Consider the following 22,702-nt stretch of genomic DNA (forward strand, 5'->3'; position numbering starts at 1 on the left):
TCCCCCTCTTTTTCGGGTCCCATATTTGGAAGCTGCCCCATTTTTGGGGTGTCCCTTGCCATTCGGGGGGCGACTCCCAAATCCTTTTATTTCCCAGGGGTGTCGCATCCTCGGGGTACCCCAGTTTTGGGGTCTGCGGTTTTCGGGGCCGGCCCGTTTTTGGGGCTCAGTCGTGGTACATGCGCAGCAGGCAGGCGGTGATGGCGGCCATGTAGCGCTCCCACAGCGCCTGGTGCCTGCAAAACAGGGCAGCCCAAAACTTTGGGGGGGGTCCCTCGCTTTCAGGGAACCCCCCATGTGTTTCAAATCACCCCTCAGCCCAGTTTTGGGGTGTTTTTAGGGTCCCTCTAAAGGTTGCCGGGGAAGATTTGAGGAATCAGGGGGGTTTCCAATTCTGGGGTCTCACCTGAAGCCTGGTAGGTTCCAGGGGGGATCTGGGGGTGCTCAGGGGAATTCGAGGGTGGTTTAAGGGGGTGTTTCCGGTTTTGGGGTCTCACCTGAAGCCGGGCAGGTTTCGGGGTGCCGCCGTGTACTGGGTCAGGAAGAGCCGCAGGTCCCCCGGGCTCCACTTGTCGGAGCGGCAGGGCTCGATCACCTGCGGGGACCCCCCCAATTTTTGGGGGGGGAGTCCCAGTTTAGAGAATCCTACTCCAGGAATGCCAGGAAGTCTTTTAGGTTCCCGTTTTTGGGGTCCCCCCTCACCTTCTCCACCAGGTCCACGAAGAAATCCCGAACGTCACGGGCGTGGGTCAACTTCCCCCCCACGTTCACCAGCGCCCGGGACAGCGCCTGGGGGGCACAAGGGTGTTTTGGGCACCCCCCCCAAACCTGGGACCCTCCCCCAGAGTCCCCCAAACCCGGGAATCCCTCCCAAGCGCGGACCCAGTTCTTTGTGGGGGGAGCCCAGGATTTCGGGGAACTCCCATAACCGGGACCACCCTCCCAGGACCACCTGAGCCCCCCAAAAAGAACGCCCAGGACCTCAGGGGGCTCTCAGGATTTTGGAGACCCACCTCCCATCCCAAAATTCCCTTCAGGGGGAAACCCAATGCTGGGGACCCCCCCCCCACTCACCCACTCACCCCCCACAAAGGTGCCCAGGGGGGTCCCCTGGGATTTTAGGGGGTCCCAGGATTTTTCAGGGGGTTCAGGGGGATTTTGGGTCCCCTCCCCCCCTCAGGACTCCCCCTTTTTTCAGGGGTTCACCTTGAAATTGGCCTCGAGCTCGTTGTAGACCGAGATCTTCCCCCGCAGGGCCGAGCACACCAGGCTAGGGGGAGGGGGTGGTTTGGGGGGACCCAGGGATCCCCCAAAACCGGGGCCCCCCCCGAGAACTCCAGCAGCTCCTCCCCCCCACCCCAAGAAAGACCCAAGGTTTGGGGGGGGACCCAGGAATTTGGGGCACAAATGGCATTTTTGTGGGGGGCACTGGGCCACCCACCCACAAACTGGAGAAGTTTGGGGAGATCCAAGGGTTTGGGGAGATGAAAGTTTGGGGGATCCCAGGAAATTCTGCAGGACCCGGAGATTTGGGGGACCCGCCCAGTTTTGGGGGCCCCAGGGGTCTGAGGGGGCTCCACTGCTGGGGTGGCCCTGCTCGCAGTGAGCCGGCTTTTGGGGTGCCCCATAGAGTTGGGGTGCCCATTATCAGGGTGTGGCTGTTTTTGCTGTCCCCGTTTTTGGGGTGTCCTTGTCCTGGGGTGTCCCCATCCTGCGGTGTCACCTCTTGTGCTGGTCCAGCAGGTCCTTGTCGGTCACCAGCACCTTCAGCTCTTTCAGGTCCTGCAGGAAAGACTTGGGCAGGTCCCCATCTGGCTCAGCTGCCTCGGGTGCTGGGGACAGGGGGATACCGGGGTCACATGCGGACAGGGGGACACTGGGGACACCACGGAGGTGTCGCAGTCACAGAGACACTGGGGATGCTGGGGACATCTTGGGGTCATGGAAACATTGGTGGTCACCAGGGTCCCTCGGGGTCACCTGAACACCAGGTCACGCCTGGGGGGTTCCCGGTGTCACCAGGGGGGTCTCTGAGTGTCCTTGATGTCCCCAAGGCATCTCCTCACCCAGAGCCCCCCACCTCCCTCCCACACTAAAGATGTCACCCACATGTCCCCCACACTGGGGGGTGTCCCCAGGCGCGGGGTGCCGGGTGATTTCGGGGGGTGGGGGGCTTCCGGGGCTCACCCAGTGCCCCCTGGCTCCAGTGCCCCATCATGCTCTGGGCGCAGGCGGCGAAGTCCCCAAAGGTCAGGAACTGCAGGCGCCGCTTGCCGGTCTCAAAGCGGCTGTTGGCAAAGAACACGATGGCGGCGTAGTCCCTGGGGGGGCAAAACGGGGTGGTCAGGGGTCCCCGGCCTCCAAGGGAACCCCCAAACCTCCCTTAAACCCCTCAACAACCCCAACACCCTCTGGCACCCCAAATCCTCCCTCAGCACCCTAAACCCCGCCTAAGCACCTCCAAACCCCCCCCACATTCCCAAACCACTCCTAGAACCCCCAACCCCCCCTCGCAGGTGTTGCCTGCACCCCAAAACCCTCCCCCACAATGGGGGTCCTAAAAATCCTTCTTGACCCCCACCAGGACTCCCCTGGGACCCCCCCCCGGCAGCACTGGAGACCCCCCCAGCACCTTCAGGTGGTCCCAACACCCCCTGGGGCCCCCTAAATCCACCCCCAGGGGCAGCCCCTTGCCCCCCCCCCCCAATTTGGGCCCCCCCCTCAATTTGAAGCCCTGTCCCAATTTGGGGCCTCCCCAGACCCACCGTGCGAGGGGTGGGGGCAGCAGGAAGAGCTGCTGGATGTTCTCGGCCAGGGGCCCCCGCAGCTCCTCCACGGCCTTGAAAACTCTCTTGAAGTTGTCAAACTGGGGGGATGGGGAGGGTCAGTGCCCCAAAATCACCCCAAAACCCCCCCAGACCCCAGAGCCCCCCAGAACCTGCAAAACCCCTTTGAACTCCCCCACTCCGAGCTCCCCAGTAGGGCCAGACCACGCCCCCCGCCAGCCAAAGCCCCCCCGTTTTTGGGGTTTTCCTCCCCATTTTTGGGGTTTCTTCCCCCATTTCCCTCCCCCCTGGTTTAGGATTCCCCCGTTTCTCCCCCGCCCCCCCCGGGTTTGGGCTCCCACCTGGCGCCGGCAGCTGCGGATCCCGACCCCGGTGCGGGCGCTGATCTCATCCAGCTCCTTCTTGGTGCCCTTGGAGAGTTTCTTACCAAGGAGCTCCCGGGCCAGGGCCTCATCAAAGGCGTAGTACCTGGGGGGCCCAGCACCTGTCCCAGCGCTCCCAGTCCCCCCACCTGTCCCTCCCTGTTCACTCCCAGTCCCCCCAGCGTCCCCAGTTAGGCTGTTCCAGTCTCTCCCAGTCCCTCCAGTTTGCCCAGTACCGCTGCATGAGCATGGCCTGGCACTCGGGGGGATGTCCCAGTGCCCCCCAGTCCCTCCCAGTGCCCCCAGTACCGCTGCACGAGCAGCGCCTGCCGCTCGGGGGGGATCTGGAACAGCAGCTGCTGCAGCAGCCGGGGCGGGGCGTGCAGGAGCCGCTCCAGCATCTGGAAGGTTCTGTAGTGGTCGCGGGTGTCGCTCTGCAGCACCGCCACCGATGTCCCCTCCCGCTCCAGCACCCCGCCCCGCAGGCGCCGCGCCACCGCCTCGGCCACTGCGACAGGGACGTTGGGGACATTCAGGATGTGAGGGACACTGGGGACAGCACTGGGACATCGGGGACATTGGGGGTGCCATTGGGACACCGGGGACAGCACTGGGACATCGGGGACACTGGGGGTGCCATTGGGACACCGGGGACAGCACTGGGGACACTGGGTATCCCCCAGGTGTGTGCCAAGCGTCCTCCAGATGTGTTCAGGTGTGTCCCACTTGTCCCAGATGTGTCCCAGCTGTGTTCCAGCTGCCCCTGCTGTGTCCCCAGCTGTGTCCCAGCCATTGCTCCTCAGGTGTCCCAGGCGGATCCCAGCTGTGTCCCAGCTGTCCCCAAATGTCCCAAGGTGTGTCCCATTGTCCCGAGTGCGTCCCAGCTGTCCCAGGTGTGTCCCCGGCCATGGCCCAGCTGTCCCGTGTCCCTCACCCGAGTGCCCGTCCAGCCACAGCCGGTACACCTCCTCGTCGATCAGTGTCGTGTTCCCCACAAACACGTCCAGGTCGCTGCTCATCCCTGCGGGGGGCCACGGTGTCCCCAAGTGTCCCCAAATGTCCCCAGTGGCCCCGAGTAGCCCCAGACACGCTGACCCCACGCCGGGACACGCTGACCCTAAACTGGGCCGTACTGGGAACCCCCTGAGCCCCTCCCGCCACCCTGGGATCACCCCGGCCCCAAACTGGCCCGTACTGGGACCCTCTGACCCCAACTGGGCCATACTGGGAGTCCCTCCCCACACCCCAGCCCAAACTGGGACCGCCCCCCCGAAACTGGGCCGCACTGGGAGCCCCTCCCCCCCAAAGAGCAGTTACGACCCCTTCCCCCCGGGAGACCGCCGGGACCCTCGCCCCTCCCCCAGCCCCTGCCCCCTCCCCGCCCCTCCCCCACCGACCGGCGCCGTTCCGCGCGCTCCTCGCGCGACGCAGAGCGATGGCGTCACGGGCGCGGCGGTGACGTCACGGCGGGGCGGGGCCTTTCCTGCCCCTCCCCCCGCGGCGCGCGAGCTCCCCACCCCGAGCTCCCCGAGCAAAAAGCAGTTCCCACGGTAAGGACCAGCCCCCCCTCGTATGAACCCCTCACTCCCAATAAGAACCAGTCTCAGTCCCAGTAAGAACCAGTCTCTGCCAGTTTATTGGGGGCGGGGCCCCCCCAGTCCCTCGGTGGGGGCGGGGCCGCTCCTCGTGCCGGGGGGGCGCTGGGGAGAGAGGGGGGAATACTGAGGCACTGGGGGGCACAAAGACCCCCCCTCCCAGCACCCCCAGGGCGAACTGGGAACATCCTGACCCCAAACTGGGCCATACTGGGATTCCCCCCGCCCAGCCCATACTGGGCCCCCTCCCAGCCCCCCGCCCATAATACTGGGAGCCCCCCGACCCCAACCTGGGATCCTCCCCAGCCCCCCTGCCCACACTGGTCCCTACTGGTCCGTACTGGGGGGCGCTGGTGCCGCTGGGGGGGCTCCGGGGGGGCCGGGAGTGGCCGGGGGGGGCCCGGGGGAGCCACAAGTCCATAAAGGGCCTCGGCCAAAGCCTGGGAGGGTCAAAGGTCACAGCCCCGACATCCCCCATACACAGTGGGGACCCCCCGACACCCCCGGGGGGGCATGGGGGGGTCCCGGTGGGGGTTTGGAGGGGTCCCAGAGAGGTTTTGAGGGTCCCGGGGGAGGTCCCAGGGGGGCTTGGGTGGGTCCAGGGGGGATCTGGGGATCCCAAAGAGGTTTTGGGGGTCCCGGGGGGGATTTTGCGGGATCCAGGAGGGCTCGGGGTTTTGGGGGAGTCCCGAAGGGGTTTGCAGGTGTTTGGGGGGGGGCCCCAGCGGGCTCCTGGGGCAGTTTCGGGGGGTCCTGGCTTGGTTTGAGGGTCCATGGAGGGGTTCCAGCGCAGTTTTGAGGATCCCAGCGAGGTTTCCCAGGGCAGTTTTGGGGGTTCTGGCACGGTTTTGGGGTCCCGGGGGGGAGTCCCGGGGTGATTTTGGGGTCCTGGGGGGGGGTCTCAGGGCAGTTTTGGGGTCCCAGGGGGGATTTTGAGGTCGCACCTGCAGGGCCCGCAGTAGCCTCGTCCCCAGCCCGATGGCGGCGCTGGCGGAGGCGGCCCCGAGGGCGGTGACACCGCGGGTCACCCCCCGCGTCACCCCCCGGGTCACGGCCCCGGGGCCGCCCCCCAGCAGCGGCTGCAGCAGCAGGTCCCGGAGCGCCCGCCCTGAGGGGACAGCGGGACACTGGGGACACGGGGGGCGGGAGACACCCCCCAGGGTCAGGGGACACTTGGGGACATTGGGGACACTCGGGACACTCACAGAGCCGCAGCACGGCGTGCACGGGGGTGTTGGGGACACGTGGGGACACTTGGGGACATTGGGGACACTCACAGAGCCGCAGCACGGCGTGCCGGGGGTGTTGGGGACACGTGGGGACACTTGGGGACATTGGGGACACTCACAGAGCCGCAGCACGGCGTGCACGGGCGCCACTCCCCCCAGCAGCCCCGGCAGTTGGTGACACCGGATGTCCCGAAGCCACTCGGTCACCGCGTAGGACACGACCCGGCCCAGCCCCAGCAGCCTGCAGGGAGAGGGGGGGACAGAGGGGACACGGGAAGGGGACGCGGGGGGACACAGGGATGGCGCCTTTGGGGACACGCGGGACCCGCAGGCCCCCGACGGCCCCTTTGTTCCGTGTGTCCCCCCCCGTCCCTCCCCGTGTCCCCCGGGTCGCACCCCTGGCGGTGGCAGAGCCGCTTCAGCCGCAGTTGGGAGCAGTTGAGCCGCGCCAGCCCGATCAGGATCCCGGCCAGGGCACCCTGGGGACAGCGAGGGGACAGCGAGGGGACAGCGTCAGCGGGGACAGAGACACCGGGAACAGGGACACCGGGGACAGGGACACCGGGAACAGTGTCAGCGGGGACAGGGACACCGGGAACAGGGACACCGGGGACAGGGACACTGGGAACAGTGTCAGCGGGGACAGGGACACCGGGAACAGGGACACCGGGGACAGGGACACCGGGAACAGTGTCAGCGGGGACAGGGACACCGGGGACAGGGACACCGGGGACAGGGACACTGGGAACAGTGTCAGCGGGGACAGGGACACCGGGAACAGGGACACCGGGGACAGGGACACTGGGAACAGTGTCAGCGGGGACAGGGACACCGGGAACAGGGACACCGGGGACAGGGACACTGGGAACAGTGTCAGCGGGGACAGGGACACTGGGGATAGGGACACCGGGGACAGGGACACCGGGAACAGCATCAGCAGGGACAGGGACACCGGGAACAGGGACACCGGGGACAGGGACACCGGGAACAGTGTCAGCGGGGACAGGGACACTGGGGACAGGGACCCTGGGGGAGCACGGCCACCCCTGTCCCTGTCACCTGCTCCATGGTGACGCGCTTGCCGCGGTAGTCCAGCCAGACGGGGACATCGGCCGTGAACCGGAACTCGCTGCGGACACGGGGACAGCCCTGTCACCTCCCGTCACCCCCAGGAACACCCCAGCCCCTCCCAGTCCCTCCCAGTGGCCCCAGTCCCACCGGAAGTAGATCGGGGGGGTCTCCGTTTCGGGCTCCTCGTCCGGGGGCGGCTCCGGCTGGGGGGGGTCCCCGACCCCGGGGGAGGCTGCGAAAGGGGCGGGGGGGGGAGGGACAGTGAGGAGACCCCAAATCCCGGTACACCCCCCGAACCCCGGCCCCGAACCCCCTCCTTCCATTCCACCCCCCGGTACCGGGCGAGGGTCCTGGGGGGGGCCCCGTGGGGGGGCTCAGGTGGGCGATGAAGCCGCCGGCGAAATCCCTGAGGAAAATCAGCGCGTCCTGGGGGGGGGGCAAGGACAGCGTGAGACCCCCCCCCCAAAAACACCCCACGGGACCCCCACCGAACTCCCTAAAGACCCCCCCCCGCTCCCTCCCAGGACCCTCCCGACACCTCCGGGACCCTCCCAGGCCCCCAAAACCCCCCAGGACCCCCCCAGAACCCTCCCAAGCCCCGCCCCGGACCTCAGACCCACCCCCCCAAAGACACCCTGACCCCCCAAACCCCCCCCCGGGGCCCTCCAGACCCCCCCAGGACCCTCCCGACACACCCAGGACCCCCCGGAACCCTCCCAGGACGCCCCCCCCAGCCCCCTCCCCAGCCCCCCTGCCCCACCTGGTCGATGTGCAGGCGCAGGGGGGTCACAGTGACCCTGAGGCAGCACTCGGGGACGCCCCCGGGGGGGGGCGGGTGGGGCAGGACCCGCAGGGCCTTGAGCCAGAGCTGGGGGTGCGGGGGGGCACAGAGAGGGGAGGTCACAAAGGGGGGGTTCAGAAAGGAGGGGGGAGGAATAGGGGACAAATTCAGGGAGCAAAATGGGATTAGAAAAGAGGAAGTCAGATTTGGGGGGGCTTGGGGGGCAGATTTGGGGTCACATTTGGGGATTTGGTGGGCAGTGGGGAGGTCTCAGGAGGGTCGCATTCAGGGGATGGGGGGTCAGATTTGGGGGGTCTCAAAGGGGGTGTCAGATTTGGAGGATGTGAGGAGGGGTCAGCTTTGGGGTTTCCCGGCTCGGGGGGTCCGGGGTCAGTACCGTGGGGGGCTGTGGGGGTGGCCCCCCTCGGGGGTGGCGGCTCAGGAAGGGGGGCGCGGGGCCCCCCCCCAGGCGATCGCGCAGCTCCAGCTCCGGCACCAGCAGCACCAGGCGGGACGTGGGGACCTCCCCCGGGCCCAGAGGACCCCCCCGGGACCCCCCCGCGGCCCCCCAGGGCTCCGCCGCATACGTCTCGTGCTGGAGGCAAACCTGGGGGGGCACAGGGGGGCTGTGGGGCGCGGTCACCCCCGAGACCCCCAAAGGAGCCCCGGGACCCCAAAATCCCCTCCAGGACCCCAGAATCCTGCCCGGGACCCCCCGAACTCCCCAAGTGCCTCCACCAGCCCCATCCAGGACCCACAGAATCCCCCCAGGAGCCCCCCCCCAGACCCCAGTGGCCCCCCAATGACCTCCCAGTGACCCCCCATGACCTCCCAATGTCCCCAGTACCCAAGGACCCCGATGACCCCCCAATCATTCCCCAGTGACCCCAATCACCCCCCAGTGAGCCCCCTGGCCCCTCCGGCCCCCCAACTTGCCCAGGTGCAGCTCCATGACCCCAGTGACCCCCAGTGACCCCAAAGACCCCCCAGTGACCCCCCGGACCCCCGACCTTGCCCAGGTGCAGCTCCATCAGCTGTTCCGGGACCCTCCCGGGGCCCCCTCGGCTGCGCCACCGCGGGGGGGTGGGGCCTGCGCTGCGGGGGCGGGGCCTGCGGGGAGCGGGGCTCAGTGTGGCCACACCCACTGCCCCTCCCGGACACACCCACTGCCCCTCCCGGACACACCCACTGCCCCTCCCGGACACACCCACTGCCCCTCCCAGCCACACCCACTGCCCCCCGGCCACACCCACTGCCCCCCGGCCACACCCACTGCCCCCCAGGCCACACCCACTGCCCCTCCCAGCCACACCCACTGCCCCCCGGCCACACCCACTGCCCCCCGGCCACACCCACTGCCCCTCCCTGCCACACCCACTGCCCCCCGGCCACACCCACTGCCCCCCAGGCCACACCCACTGCCCCTCCCGGACACACCCACTGCCCCCCGGCCACACCCACTGCCCCCCAGGCCACACCCACTGCCCCTCCCTGCCACACCCACTGCCCCCCAGGCCACACCCACTGCCCCCCGGCCACACCCACTGCCCCTCCCGGACACACCCACTGCCCCCGGCCACACCCACTGCCCCCCAGGCCACACCCACTGCCCCTCCCAGCCACACCCACTGCCCCCCGGCCACACCCACTGCCCCCCGGCCACACCCACTGCCCCTCCCTGCCACACCCACTGCCCCTCGGCCACACCCACTGCCCCCCGGCCACACCCACTGCCCCCCGGCCACACCCACTGCCCCTCCCAGCCACACCCACTGCCCCCCGGCCACACCCACTGCCCGTCCCTGCCACACCCACTGCCCCTCCCACCCACACCCACTGCCCCCGGACACACCCACTGCCCCTCCCAGCCACACCCAGCGCACAAGCCACGCCCCTTTTCAGCAATCAGGTTGGGGCTGAGCCTGACCCCGCCCACACCAGGCCCCTCCCGGGGGGGGGGGTGGCCATTTCCTCAGCTCCTCCCCCAGGGCGTGGCCTGCCCATCAGCCCCCTCCATGTGGCCAAGGGGCGTATCCATGCCCAGACACGCCCACCCAAGCCCCTGCGCATTTGGGCTGTGTCCCAACAAATGGCCACACCCAATGGCGTGTCCCACCGGTGATGGCCGGGGCCAGGGCCGAGCTCCCACCCCAGAGTGTGTCCCAGCCCCACCCATGGGTGTGTCTTTATCGGCCCCACCCACCAGGGCGTGTCCCACCTGCAGTGGGCGGGGTCAGGACCGAAGTCCCGCCCCCCGAACAGAGCCCAGGTGAGGCTGAGGTCGCGCAGGACGAGGCGGGCGCGGGGGGGGGGCAGCCCCGGGGGGGGGCGCAGCCGGTCCCGCTCCCCCCGCGGGACCCCGAAGTGCCCAGGGAGCACCCGCAGGGGGCCGGGGGCCAGCCAGCGCACCCGGGGGGTGGCCTGGGGACAGGAACACAGAAACGTCACCCCAGCGTCACCCCAGAGTCACCCGGGGCCAGCCAGCACACACAGGGGCGGCCTGGGGGGGAACCATGGGGTGAGGGACACCCAAATGTCACCCGGGACACCCCAACATCCCCGAAGGGCGGCCTGGGGGGGAAAAGGCGTCAGGGACACCCCCAAAACCCCTTGGGGACACCCCAAAGTCACCCTGGGATACCCAAATGTCACCCAGGACCCCCCCAAAGCACCCCCAGGGACCCCCGGCACACAGAGGGGTCCCAGCATCCAGCAGGACCTGGGGGGGGGCACGGGGGCTGTGGGAACCCCCCCAACCCATCTGGGACTCCCCCAGGACTCCTCCAGTCCCCAGACCCCCCAGCCCCCCCCACTCACAGGCTCAGGGGTCTCGGGGGCCTCGAGAACGCAGAACCCGTCAGGATCGGGGTCGGGGCCGGCGCTGCCCCCCCGGGGGGGGCTCAGGGGGGGCTCGGGGGCCTCGGGGAGGGCCCGGGGGGAGCCCCCCCCCTCCCCCGGGAACAGGTACAGAGACACGGGAGGGGCTGGGGGGCGCGGGGCCTGAGCTGGGAGGGAGAAGGGGGGTCAGAGACTCCCTGGACCCCAAACGGCCCCTCGGGATCCAGAACAGCTCCCCCAGACTCAAAACGGCCCCCCCGGATCCAGAACAGCCTCCCCTCCCCAAAACACCCCCTCCAACTCAAAACAGCCCCCCAAAGCCCCCCGCAAGCCCAGCCCCCTCGCAAATTCCCTCCCCCCCCCCATACCGGGGGTCCGAGGGTCCCCGGGGAGGGCCCCGGGGGGGTCCCTCAGGGCGTCCGTCAAGTCCTGCTGGTTGATCGGGGCAGGGGGGGCCGTGGGGAGGGCCTGTTGGGGGGGCACAGTTGGGGGAGGAACACTGGGGGTCCCGGTGCCCCCCCAGACCCGTTTAGGGCACCCGTGCCCCCCCAGACCCCTCTGTGCCCCCCCCCCCAGCCCCATTTTGGGCCCCCCAGCCCCACCTGTTCTCCCCCCGGGGAGGGCTCGGGGTCTCCCGGGGGTCTCTCCACGGGTGCCCCCGGCGGGGGGGGTCCGGGGGTAGGTCCGTCGGTGGGGGGGGGTCCCGCGGGGGGCCGCGGGGGGGTCCCCAGGTGCCGCAGCAGGCGGGCGATGGCGGCGGCGCTGTCGGCGCAGGTGCGGCCCCGCAGGCGAGCGGGGGCCACCAGCAGCTCTTCGGGAGGGGGCTGGGGGGTGAGGGGAGGGTCACCCCAAATCGCACTGACCCCCCGGACTCCCCCGACCCTTGCTGAACTGCCCCGAACGCCCCCAATGCCCCCTCCCCCCCGAGCTCTCAGGACCCCCCCGGCCCCAGCAGCTCCTCCGGGGGGCTGGTGGCAGGGGAGTCACCCCAAATCGCAGCGATCCCCCATGAGCCTCCCCGAACCCCCCCGGGTCCCTTTGCCCCCCCCGAACCACCCCATTGTGGCCCCCCCGCACCCCTCCCCCACTCACTGCCCCCCCCTCGCCGTCCGCCCCCCTCCAGGTGGTCAGCAGCAGCTCCAGGAAATCCACGTCCAGCACGGACACGAAATCTGGGGAGGACAGGCGGAGTGACCTCCCAGACACCCCCCGGACAGCCTGGGGGTCACTCGCAGGGAGAGGACATGGGGGGGGTCCCGGGGGGGTCGTTACCCCTCTGCAGGTCCAGCGCCCCCCCCCCGCAGCGCTCGCTCAGGAACACGGAGCCGTCATCGACCAAGAGCCTGGGGGGGCAAGGGGGGTCATGGGGGTCGGGACCCCCGGAAATCCCCCAGGGAATCCAAAACACCCCCGGGAGCACTAACCCCCCCCCCCAGCACTCCCCGAAACCCCCCCGGGACCCTCCTGGAAACTCCTCCAGGGTGCCCAAGACCCTCAGAACTCCCCAAAAATCCCCTGGGACCCCCTAAACAAGCTCTGGGACCCCCCTAAACCTCTCCAGGATCCCCAAAAACACCTCCTGCAACCAAATCCCTCTGGGGAGCCGACCCCAAAATCCCCTGGGATCCCCCAAACCTGCCTGTGGCCCCCCCCAAACCCCCCTGGAACCCCCAGCCCCACCTGAGCCCCCCCCGGCGGGGGTCGCGGCCGCTCCCGCAGGTCACACTCAGGGTCTCCGCTGTCACCAGCACCCGCAGAGGGAGGGGCGGCGGCCTGGGGGGCGATCCCAAAACGGGGTCACCCCCCCAGGAAAGGATCGGGGTGTTCCCCCCCCCCGGGACCCCCAGATTGGGGTGTCCCCCTCCCCAACACCCCCCTCATTGGGGTGACCTTGAAGGCTCCCCCAGACCCCCCCATTTTGAGGTGTTCCTCTCAGGGAACCCCAAAACCCGGGGGACCGACAGCCCCCCAAAGGACCCCCATTTTGGGATCACCCCCTCCCAGACCCCCCTGGGCCCCCTGTTTTTGGGGTGCTCACCTGTAGTCAAGGCCGCAGCGCTGCAGGTGCACGTGCAGCTGAGTCAGGGGAGTAGGGGCTGTGTACCCCAAAACCGGCTCGTCCTCCAGGGCCAGCAGGGCCAGAAGCTGGGGGGGGGGGGGGGGGGAAGACACCCCAACAGTGACCCCCAGGCCACGCCCCAAAAAGGGAAATTCTCCCAACGAGAGCCCCAAAACTGACAGCCCCGAAAAAACCCCAAAAACAGGAATGAGCAAAAACCCCCCAAAACAGGAATCCCAAAATCTGGAATTCCAAAACCAGGAACCCCAAATCCCCCAACAAGGCCCTCCCCAAATGAGACCCCTCCCCCACCCCAAACCCAGGGATCCCAAATCCAGGAGTCTCCCGAATGTCCCCAAACGAGGTCCCCAACGTCCCCAATGTCCCCCCGCTCACCTGGCTGTACCAGGGGGTCCCGGGGGGGTCGGGGCGGTGCCGCAGCATCACCCCCTCGAGGGCCACTGCCACCACCAGCTCCTGGCGACATGGGGACATCGGGACACAGGGGGGACACGGCGGTGTCCCCAGCAGCCCCCGCCCCTCTCCGGCTGCTCCATGTCCCGTCTGTGTCCCCAGTGTCCCCTCCTTCCTCTGTCTTCTGTCCCCTCCGTGCCCCCTTTTGTGCCCCAGTGTCCCCCCGTGTCCCCAAACGTCCTCCTCATGTCCCCCCCATGTCCCCTGTGTCCCCCACCCGCTGTCCCCTCCGCCCCCAATGTTGTCCCGTTCCCCCCGCCCCATCCCCTCCGTGCTCCGCTGTCCCCTCTGCGTCCCAGAATGTCTCCCAGTGCCCCCCCAACCCTGTCCCCCCCGCTGTCCCCACTGTCCCCACCTTGGTGTCCCCGCGGGGGGCGACGCTGCTGCCCAGGGCCAGCGCCAACATCCGGGGGGGCGGGGGGACCCCGGGGGGGGGTGCGGGCTCGTCCCAGGGCACCAGGGTGGGGTGCAGGCAGGGGGGCGGCCCCGACCCCTCCCCCTCCTCCGGCAGCGGGCCTGGGGGACGGGTGCGGTGGGGGAGGGGCTGGGGGCCCCTAAAACTGGGGCAACCCCCCCGAACCAGGGGCTGCCCCCCAAACTCGGGGCCTCCGCCCCTCCATGCCCCTCCCCATAAACAGACAGCCCCTCCTCCACACTGAGATGCCCCCCCCCACCCCGCCCAATTTTCAGGGTGCCCCTCCCCCCTAATTTTTGGTGTCCCCTCCCTCGTTTCTCCCCCGTCCCCCCATTTTGGGATACCTCCCCCCCAGATTTTGGGCCCCTCCCCCATTTCAACTGCCCCCATCCTGCCCCCTCTCCCCCTGCTATCAGCCCCCCCCGCCCCTCCTTTTGGGCCCCATCCCCATTTCAGGCCCCCCCCACCCTGGTTCTGGCCCTCCCCATTTTTGTCGTCGTCGTTCCCCCCCCCCCCCCCCGTTTTTGTTCCCCCCCCCCCGTTTTTGGGGCCCTGCCCCGGTTTTGGGGTACCGTGACTCAGGACGAGGCTCCGGATGTCAGCGCAGGCCCGGGACAGCCCCCGGACCCCCCCCGGGCGGGGGAGGACACAGAGCCGCCCCTCCCCCACCTCCAGCACCAGCCGGGACCCTGGGACCCCCCCCTGGGGACACCCCAAAAAGCTGTCACACGCTGCCCCACCCCCACCGGCCGGAACCGCCCCAGGGACACCCCGAGGTCACCCAGGAGGGGACTCACAAGGATGGGGGGGCCCTGTGCTGACACAAGGGGGGACTGGGGGTGATAGGAAAGGACCCGAGGGACCCCAAAGTGACCCAGGAGTGACCCAGGGAACTCTGACATGACCCAGGAGTGACTCAGGGTGACATCGGGGCCCCAGGGTGACAGACAGGGGCTCCCCTCACCGCGGGGGGACAGTCGGCGGTGACGCGGCCCCAGGGCACGGTGACAAGCATGGCGCCGCCGCTCTGGGGGGGCTCGGGGGGGTCCCCGGTGTCCCCAAGGTCCTGCGGAGACCCCCCGGAGCCTTCATCCTCCTCCTCCTCCTCTGAGTCTAGGGGACAAGGGAGGAAGGATCAGGGGAGACCCCCACACCCGGGGTGACACCTGGGGGGCACCCAGAGGCCAGCCAAGGCTGAGAGGACACTCGGGGCTTTGGGGGCACCCAAGGAGCAGCCGGCATTTTTGGGGAGGCCCAGGACTTTGGGGGGGACACCCTGTATTTTGGGGAGGTGCCGGAGACCTGGGGACACCCCGGCTTTGGAGCCGCAGCTGGAATTTGGGGACAGCCCGTGTTTCGGGAGGTCCCGGTGGTCTCACCTGTGCCCAGCGCGGACCGGCAGGGCCGGAAGAAGGCGGGGCCTTCCGAGGGGGGGGGGGTCCTCGGAGGGGGCGGGGCCTTCCGAGGGGGCGGGGCCGGCGGGGTCCCAGAGCAGGAGGTCGTTGTTGATCCTGGGGGGGGTTCGGGGGGAGTCAGGGGGGGTTTTGGGGTCCCCCCAGGTTTCGGGGCCCCCCCCGGGTTTCAGGCCCCCCTCACCGGTTGTAGAGGCGCTGCAGCAGCTCTGGGGGGCTCAGGCTCAGGTGGGCACGGGGCAACGTCACCCGCAGGGTCCAGGGGGCCCCCCCCAGGGCCCGCCCCACGAACGCCCCCAACTCCTCGGGGGTCCCCGGCAGCACCAGCTGGGGGGGGAAGGGGGACACCGTGGGTTTGGGGGGATCAGTGGGCCCCCAAACCCCTCAGAGACCCCCCCCCAGGACCCCCAAACCCCTGAGGGACACCCCCAAAGCCTCCCAGAACACCCCGCCCTTGCGGGGACACCCCCAAACCCCTCCCAGAAACCTCTGGGGACCCCCAAATCCCTCCCAACACCTCCCAGAGACCCCCAAATTCCCCCACATCTCCCCAGAAGCCCCCAAACCTCTCTGGGACCCCCCAAAACGTTCTTAGGAAACTGGGGGGGGGCACCTCATGGCTCTCGTAGATGCTGCGCCGGGCAGAGAACGGGGTCGGGGGGGGCCCGGGGGGGCTCCTGGGGGGCGCGGCTGCCACTGTCACCTCCAGCCTGCGGGACACGGGGAGGCGCTCAGGACACCCCAAAACCCCGCCCCAACCCCGGCATCTCCCAAAAACAGACTCTGGGGACCCCCCCATGACCCAAAATCCCCCGTGCAGAATCCCCCAGGGCTGGCCCTCCATCTCAGGAGCCCCCCCAAGCCGCCCCCAGACTCCCCCCACCTCCCAAATTTCGGGGTGCCCCCTCAAGACCCCCCCCAGGGCCCCCCCGCTCACGTGGGGACACTGCAGGGCCCACTCGGGCCGGGCCCCGGCTCCGCGTGCAGGCAGGGGAGGGTCCCCAAGTCCTCGGCCTCGTACGTCACTGGGGGGCACGGGGGAGACACGCGGGGGGTCACGGCTGTGCCCCCCTCATCCGGCCCTCCTGCCCCGTTTGTGCCTCTCCTGCTCCCACCCCCCGTCCCCAGAGATGTCCCCCCGGTGTCCTCCCTCCGACCCCCCATGTCCCCTCCTCGTCGCTGGGAGTGCCCCCCCCTGTGGCAGCCCCCCCCCGCGACCCTCCCGCCGTGCCAGGTCCTGTCCCCACAAATGTCCCCCCCCAGGTCCCCGTTGTGCTCAGAGTGTCCCCTCCCCACCCCGCCGACCCCCCCATGTCCCCCGTGGTTCCCCCCCCCCCCGTCCCCGTCCCACACCGCTGCCACGCCCTCGTGTCACCCCCGTCCCCAACCTGTCCCCCCCCCATGTCCCCCCCGTGTCCCCTCCCCTGCTCACCGTCCAGGCTGTCGCAGGCCGCGGCCCCGCCCCCCGGCCCCGCCCACCCGCGGGGCGCCCCCAGCCCCACCCGGAGGCTCTCGGGGCGCAGCCGGGGGGGGGGGGGCGCGGGCGGGGGGGGGGTCGGAGGTCGGTCAGGGGCAGCCGCAGCCGCAGCCCCGCCCACGGCGCCGCCCAGCGCAGCAGCGGCCACGCCCACCGCGCCTGGGGGCGGGGCAGCGTCAGGACACGCCCACCCAAGCCCCTCCCCTGCCACGCCCCCTTGCAGAGCCCCTCCCACTCCTGAGCCACGCCCACCTCGAGCCCCTTTCTACGAGCCCCACCCCTTTCAAGCCCCTCCCCATTTGCCCTCAAGCCCCACCTCTTTTCCAGTAATACCCACTCAAGCCCCTCCCCCTCCCAGCCCCTCCCCCTTCCAGCCCCACCCACCTTGCCAGAGGGCGTGTCCTCCTCCCCCGTGGGCGTGTCCCGGCCGTGGGCGTGGCCACAGAGGGCGGAAAGGGCGGGGCCAAGGCGCTCAAGCAGCCCCAGGTCCAGCTCGGCCTCGGGGGGGCTCAGCTGCACCCCCAACTCCAGTGGGGGAAGGGGACCCTGGGAGGAGAAAAAGGGGGGGTCAGGGGGGGCTGGGAGTCGCTGGAGAGGGATTAATGAGGGTCGGGGGGGGGTACTGGGGGTCTCGGGGGCTCCAGGGATGTCCTCTGGGGGGACTCTGGGGACATCACTGCGGTCAGGGGAGGAATTTTGGGTTCCGGGGGGGGTTTGGGGCAACCCAGGAGCCCCCAGGGATGATGAGGGGTCTCCCAACCCCCTCCCCCCGCCCCAAATGCTGCCTGGGGGGGCAGAGGGGCCCCCCCTCCCCCACTCACCTCGGGCAGGGGCGGGGCCCCGGGGGGGGCAGGGCCGGGGGGACCCCAGCGCAGGCGGAGCACGGGCTGGGCAGGGGCGGTCCCGGCGGCCGTGGGAGCGGGGAATCGCAGCACCTGAGGGCGGGGCCAGCGGGGCTGGGCGGGGCGACCACGCCCAGGCAGATCCCAGCCCTTTGTGTGAGCCCTGCCCCCCCCCCCCCCCGCTGGCCACGCCAAATCCCTCAGGCTCCGCCCCCTTGTCGCGTTCAGGAGCCAGGCCACACCCCTCTGCAGGCCCCGCCCCCTGCGGCCTGTGGGACCCCACCCCCAACCGCCCCCCAGCCCCACACACCTCTGGCCACGCCCATCGCTGTCCCCAATTGTCCCCTCGTGTCCCCATCCGTGTCCCCCCCCAGCCCGTACCCCCCCCGCCACACTCACCCAAGCCCAGCCCAACTCTCTGGCCACACCCACCCCGGCCACACCCACCCCGGCCACACCCTCTGGTCACACCCACTCCGGCCACACCCACCCCGGCCACACCCACCCCGGCCATACCCTCTGGTCACACCCACTCCGGCCACACCCACCCCGGCCACACCCACCCCGGCCATACCCTCTGGCCACACCCACCCCGGCCACACCCACCCCGGCCACACCCTCTGGTCACACCCACCCCGGCCACACCCACCCCGGCCATACCCTCTGGTCACACCCACTCCGGCCACACCCACCCCGGCCATACCCTCTGGCCACACCCACCCCCGCCACACCCACCCCGGCCATACCCTCTGGTCACACCCACTCCGGCCACACCCTCTGGTCACACCCACCCCGGCCACACCCTCTGGTCACACTCACCCCGGCCACACCCTCTGGTCACACCCACCCCGGCCACACCCACTCCGGCCACACCCTCTGGTCACACCCACCCCGGCCACACCCACCCTCAGCCCCACCCTCTGGCCACGCCCACCTGTATCCTGTCTGGCTCCGCCCCTGGCAGCTCCTCCAGCAGCTCCAGGCGGGCGAGCGAGAGCCCCCCCCGGGGCCCCCCCGCGCCCCCCGCGTCCAGCCCCAGCTGCGCCCCCCCCGCGCTCAGCCTGGGGGGAGGGGCGCGGTCAGAGCGGGGCGGGAGGGGGGCAAAGGGGACACAAACGTGGGGACAAAGGAGGAACAACGGGAGGGGTGTTGGGGGCCCACGGCGGGGCAAGAATTGGGGGAGGAAAAGGAGGTTAAAAGAAGGAAAACGAAGAAAAAGGAGGAACAGAAACGGGGGGATAACAAGGGGATGGGTGGGGAAATTTGGGGACAAGGAGGGACAAAGGGATGGAGAGGGAAGGGGGTGAGGGAGGACACGGACAAGGACACGAGAGGACGTTTGGGGACATGGGGGGCGGACACGGAGGGCCATACCTGAGGTGGGGGAAGGGCAGGGCGTGGTCCCAGGCTGGGTGGGCGTGGCCATCACAGAGTTCCGCCCACGTGCGCTGGTGGGCGGGGCTCGGGGGCCCCTCCCCCTCGGGCAGCACCGCGGTGACCGTCCCCAAGGTCACCTGCAGCCGCAGCCCGCCCCGCCACGGGGGGCCCCGGCCTGGACACGGCGTCAGAGACCCCCCCATGGAACCCCCGGGGGGTGAGAACACCCCCAGAGGGACCCCGGGACTGGGGACACCCCCCACCATTGGGAACCCCCCGGACTCACCTGGGGGGGCGGAGCTGTGGGGGGAAGGGCGGCGGCACCGGGGGCTGCCCTTGGAGGGGGAGGGGCACACGGCGTCAGCGCTGCTCCCCCCAAACCCCAAAATTCATCCCAGAACACCCAAACCCCCCGAAAACATCCCCCAAAAATGAGTCTACAATTGAACTTCCAGGACCCCCCACTAAACCGCCAAAGTCCCCCCCCCAAAGACCCCCAAATAAACCTCCAAAAATAAACCCCAAGTCCCCCTCCCAGGACCCCCAAAACCCCCATAAATCCCCCCCAAAAGCCCCCAATAACTCCCAACCCCCCCAAACCCCCCCCCCCCCAAAAATCCAAATAAATTCCCTCAAAATTCCCTACAAAAGACCCCAAGAAACCCCAAATTTTCCCTCAGACCCCACAAAGCCCCCTGACTCACAGCAGGGCTGGGGGGAGCACTGCCCGTGGGGGTCTCCCCAGGGGGGGCTGCGCTGTCCTCTCCCCCCAGGGACCCCGTCATGGAGTAGAACAGCTCTGGGGGGAGGAGGAGGAAAGAGATGAGGACACCCCCAGAACCCCCCCAGCCCCCAAAATCCTCCCCAGACCACCCCCAGCCCCCAAAACCCACCCCAGACCCACCCGAACCATCCAGGCCACCCAAAACCCATCTCAGGCCCCCCCAAAGCCCCCAACCCCCCCAAACCTCCCCAGACCCCCAAAGCCCCCCCAGAAACCCCCTCAACCCCCCCAATTTCTCCCCCAGCCCCCCCTAAGTCCCCTCCAGGCCCCCCCCCCACCCCCTCACCGCTGTCGGGGTCCCCCCCGGGGGGGCTCGGAGGGTCACCACCCCCCCGCAGGCAGCGGCTCAGCTCCCGCTCGATCAGCGCCAGGTCCTGGGGGCCCAGGGGGCGGCTGCGACCCCCGGGGGAGGACTCTGGGGGGGGCACGGGAGTCAGGGCTCCGAGGGACCTGGGGGGTCCAGGGAACCCCAAAACCCCCCCCAAAATCCCCCCCCACCCCTGAGGAAATCAGGTTCCCCCAATAACCCCCCCAAACCCCTCCCAGACCCCAAATAAACTACCCCGAAGTTCCCCCCCCCCCAAAACGCCCAAAAAAGCCTCCCCTGGAGACCCCAAAACCCCCCCACGAGGGCTCCAGGGGGGGGGCCAAAATCCCCAAACCCCCCCACGAGGGACTCGAGGGCTCAGTGGGAGCCCAAAAACCCCCCCAGAGACCCCAAACCCCTCCCAAAGGACTCAGCTCCCCCCCCCAGGGTTTGGGGTGCCCCCCCCCCGGGGGTTGCGTAGTTTGGGGGGACTCACCGGGGGGGTCGAGGGCCCCCAGGAGCCCCTGCAGGGTCCCCAGCAGGGGGGGGGGCAGCAGCAGGTGCAGGGCCCCCAAATTCCCCTCCAGCTCCACCTGAAACCCCAGAAAATGAGACCCCAAAACCCCCGGAAATCCCAAACCCTCAGAACCCCCCCAGCACCCCAAAAGTGGCCCCCAGATCCCGCCAGTGCCCCAGACCCCCCTGCCCCCAGGATCCCCTCAGCCCCATAAAAGCGCTCCAGGACCCCAAAACCCCCAGGAATCCCAAAAACCCCAGAACTCCCCTGGCATCACAAAAACCCAAAAACTGAGTCCCCCTGGACTCACCCAGCACTCCAAAAACTCCAACACCACCCCCCTCCCACGCCTCCAGGACCCCCCCCCCCCCCGGAACTCCCCCAGGACCCCCAGGACCCCAAAAGTGTCCCCCCCGTGTCCCTCCGTCCGCACTGAGGGTCCCGGCAGGGCCTCGTTCTGCTTCAGGCGCAGCCGCAGCTCCGAGGGGCCCGGGAGGAGCCCCCCCAGCGCCGGGGGGGACACGGGGACCTGGGGGGACATGGGGACACTGAAGGGACAGCGGGGAGACACAGGGACACAGGTAACACAGATGTTCCCAGCTCCCAGGCAGGGTGTGGCACACACAGGTGACACAGGGGTGGCACAGGTGGCAGCAGCGTCCCCTACCTGTGCCCAGGCCGGGGGCAGCTCCTGCCACAGCAGCCGCAGGTCCCGCAGCCGCAGCGCCTTGAGCAGCACCGCGGGGGGGCCGCCCCCGGGACCCCCCCCCGCATCCTCGAACTCGGCCCTGGGGGGGACAGGGACACCTGAGACCGCCCCCGACAGACCTGGCACCTCCCGGGACTCTCCGGGACCCCCCCCAAACACACCTGGGACCCCCCCGCGCCCCCCCCCCTCACCTGGGCAGGTGCAGCTCCAGGGCCCCCCCAGGGCCCCCCCCGGGCTGCGGGGGCAGCTCCACCCTGAGCTCAGCCTCGTCCAGCAGCACCTGCAGCCGCCGCAGAACTGGGGACATCGGCGGACATTGGGGGACGGGAGGGACACGCGGCGGGGGGGGGACACGGGGAGTTCGGGTGCGGCCTCCACACCCCCAAACAAGGACGCCTCCCCCTATGTCCCCCCCCAGGGACACCTGGGTCCCCTCTCGTCCCCCCAAATCCCCCCGGCCTCCCCTCGCCGTGTCCCCCCACTGTCCCCAGTGTCACCTGTGTCGATGGTCAGCGCCAGCGCCTCCAGCCCCTCCAGCGGGGGCGGCTCCGGGGGGGTGTCCCGGCCCTGCTGCGACTCCCCTGGGCGGGGCGACCCCGGGCCCGGCGTCCCCGGCTGCCCTGCGGGGACACCGAGGGGACACCGCGGGGTCAGGGGCCACGAAGGGACACCGGGGAGTCAGGGGGGGACAGGTGGGGACACGCGCGGGGGGGGGGGGCAGCGGACACTGCGGGGGCTGGCGTGGGGGGGGACAGGGACCTGGGGAAGTTGACAGGGGGAGGTCACCGGGGGAGGGGACAGGGACCTGAGGAGGTCACCGGGGGAGGTGGTAGCGCCCTGGGGGTGGTGACAGAGCCCGAGGGAGGTGACCGGGAGCTGGGGGAGGTGGCAGCGCCACTCACGGGGTCGCAGCACGAGCCGGAGGTGGCTGAGCCGCAGCCGCACGGGCTCCGTCCCCAGCGCCGCCCAGGGCACGCTGACTGTGACGGCCCCGACGCTGCCTTCGCGCAGCTCCAGGGGGGCCCCGGCGCCCGCCAGCAGCTCATCCACGGCCTGGGGGGGCGCGGGGGGTCAGGGACCCCCGAACCGCGCCCAAACCGCCCCAAAATCATCCCAAAATCACCCCAAATTCAGCCACAAAACCGCACCAAAATCACACCCGACATCATCCCAAACCCACCCCAAAATCACCCCCATTCCCCCTTCGCCGGTGTCCCCCGCTATCCCCTGTCGCCCGGTGTCCCCCCAGTGTCCCCTGTGCCCCCCGCCACCCCCGCTGTCCCCCCGGTGTCCCGCTGTCCTCCCTGTCCCCCCGCTGTCCCCGCTGACCGCCGCCCGCAGCCGCAGCTCCCGCAGGGTCCCGGTGCCGCCGCGCAGGTCCAGCCCGAGCTGCTCGAGTCGCAGCGGCTCCTCCAAGAAGGGCCCGAGCCAGCGCTGCAGCGCGTACCGGGCCGCGCGGGCCTTCAGCGCCTCGGGCCAGCCCCGCGCCCAGCGCGGCATCGCCGCACCGGCACCGGGAGCGGCACCGGGATCGGGATCGGGATCGGCACCGGGATCAGGACCAGCACCGCGATCACCGAGATCGGGACCGACACCGGGAGCGACACCGGGACCGAACCGAGGTCAGCACCGGCAGCACCGGGAGCCACCGGCGCCGCCGCTTCCGG

The 22,702-nt window shown here is 70.0% G+C and overlaps 3 protein-coding genes across 3 annotated transcripts; all 3 read right to left on the reverse strand.

Annotated features, from left to right (window-relative positions):
* Positions 1-14: 14 nt before the first annotated feature.
* FIBP (FGF1 intracellular binding protein) lies at positions 15-4,633 on the reverse strand. Its single transcript, XM_032094974.1, has 11 exons — positions 4,546-4,633; positions 4,083-4,169; positions 3,458-3,656; positions 3,128-3,254; positions 2,766-2,866; positions 2,188-2,321; positions 1,724-1,832; positions 1,207-1,270; positions 703-789; positions 498-595; positions 15-236 (listed from the first exon to the last, which is right to left on the reverse strand). The coding sequence occupies exons 2-11, from the start codon at positions 4,165-4,167 to the stop codon at positions 167-169; spliced, it is 1,074 nt and encodes a 357-aa protein (XP_031950865.1). The 5' UTR covers positions 4,168-4,169; positions 4,546-4,633; the 3' UTR covers positions 15-166.
* Positions 4,634-4,761: 128 nt separating this feature from the next.
* Positions 4,762-16,498, reverse strand: LOC116437323 (autophagy-related protein 2 homolog A-like). Its single transcript, XM_032094973.1, has 29 exons — positions 16,455-16,498; positions 15,960-16,047; positions 15,636-15,732; positions 15,207-15,349; positions 14,990-15,121; positions 14,575-14,723; positions 14,183-14,312; positions 13,551-13,711; positions 13,118-13,198; positions 12,701-12,807; positions 12,343-12,435; positions 11,935-12,005; positions 11,755-11,834; positions 11,265-11,486; positions 11,031-11,130; positions 10,642-10,829; positions 10,043-10,245; positions 8,835-8,934; positions 8,222-8,431; positions 7,804-7,911; positions 7,382-7,469; positions 7,191-7,275; positions 7,032-7,101; positions 6,369-6,451; positions 6,077-6,213; positions 5,949-6,005; positions 5,688-5,851; positions 5,085-5,183; positions 4,762-4,848 (listed from the first exon to the last, which is right to left on the reverse strand). Exons 6-29 carry the CDS (start codon positions 14,623-14,625, stop codon positions 4,783-4,785), a joined length of 2,754 nt encoding a protein of 917 aa, XP_031950864.1. The 5' UTR covers positions 14,626-14,723; positions 14,990-15,121; positions 15,207-15,349; positions 15,636-15,732; positions 15,960-16,047; positions 16,455-16,498; the 3' UTR covers positions 4,762-4,782.
* LOC116437330 (autophagy-related protein 2 homolog A-like) lies at positions 14,699-22,696 on the reverse strand. Its single transcript, XM_032094981.1, has 19 exons — positions 22,365-22,696; positions 21,938-22,088; positions 21,533-21,655; positions 21,227-21,332; positions 20,994-21,114; positions 20,760-20,855; positions 20,306-20,402; positions 19,789-19,917; positions 19,423-19,517; positions 18,716-19,053; positions 18,276-18,402; positions 17,321-17,434; positions 16,884-17,045; positions 16,502-16,658; positions 15,960-16,047; positions 15,636-15,732; positions 15,207-15,349; positions 14,990-15,121; positions 14,699-14,723 (listed from the first exon to the last, which is right to left on the reverse strand). Exons 1-19 carry the CDS (start codon positions 22,533-22,535, stop codon positions 14,699-14,701), a joined length of 2,472 nt encoding a protein of 823 aa, XP_031950872.1. The 5' UTR covers positions 22,536-22,696.
* Between the last annotated feature and the right edge of the window lie 6 nt (positions 22,697-22,702).

Source organism: Corvus moneduloides, chromosome 34 (assembly GCF_009650955.1).
Source record: "Corvus moneduloides isolate bCorMon1 chromosome 34, bCorMon1.pri, whole genome shotgun sequence".
Classification (NCBI taxonomy): Eukaryota; Metazoa; Chordata; class Aves; order Passeriformes; family Corvidae; genus Corvus; species Corvus moneduloides.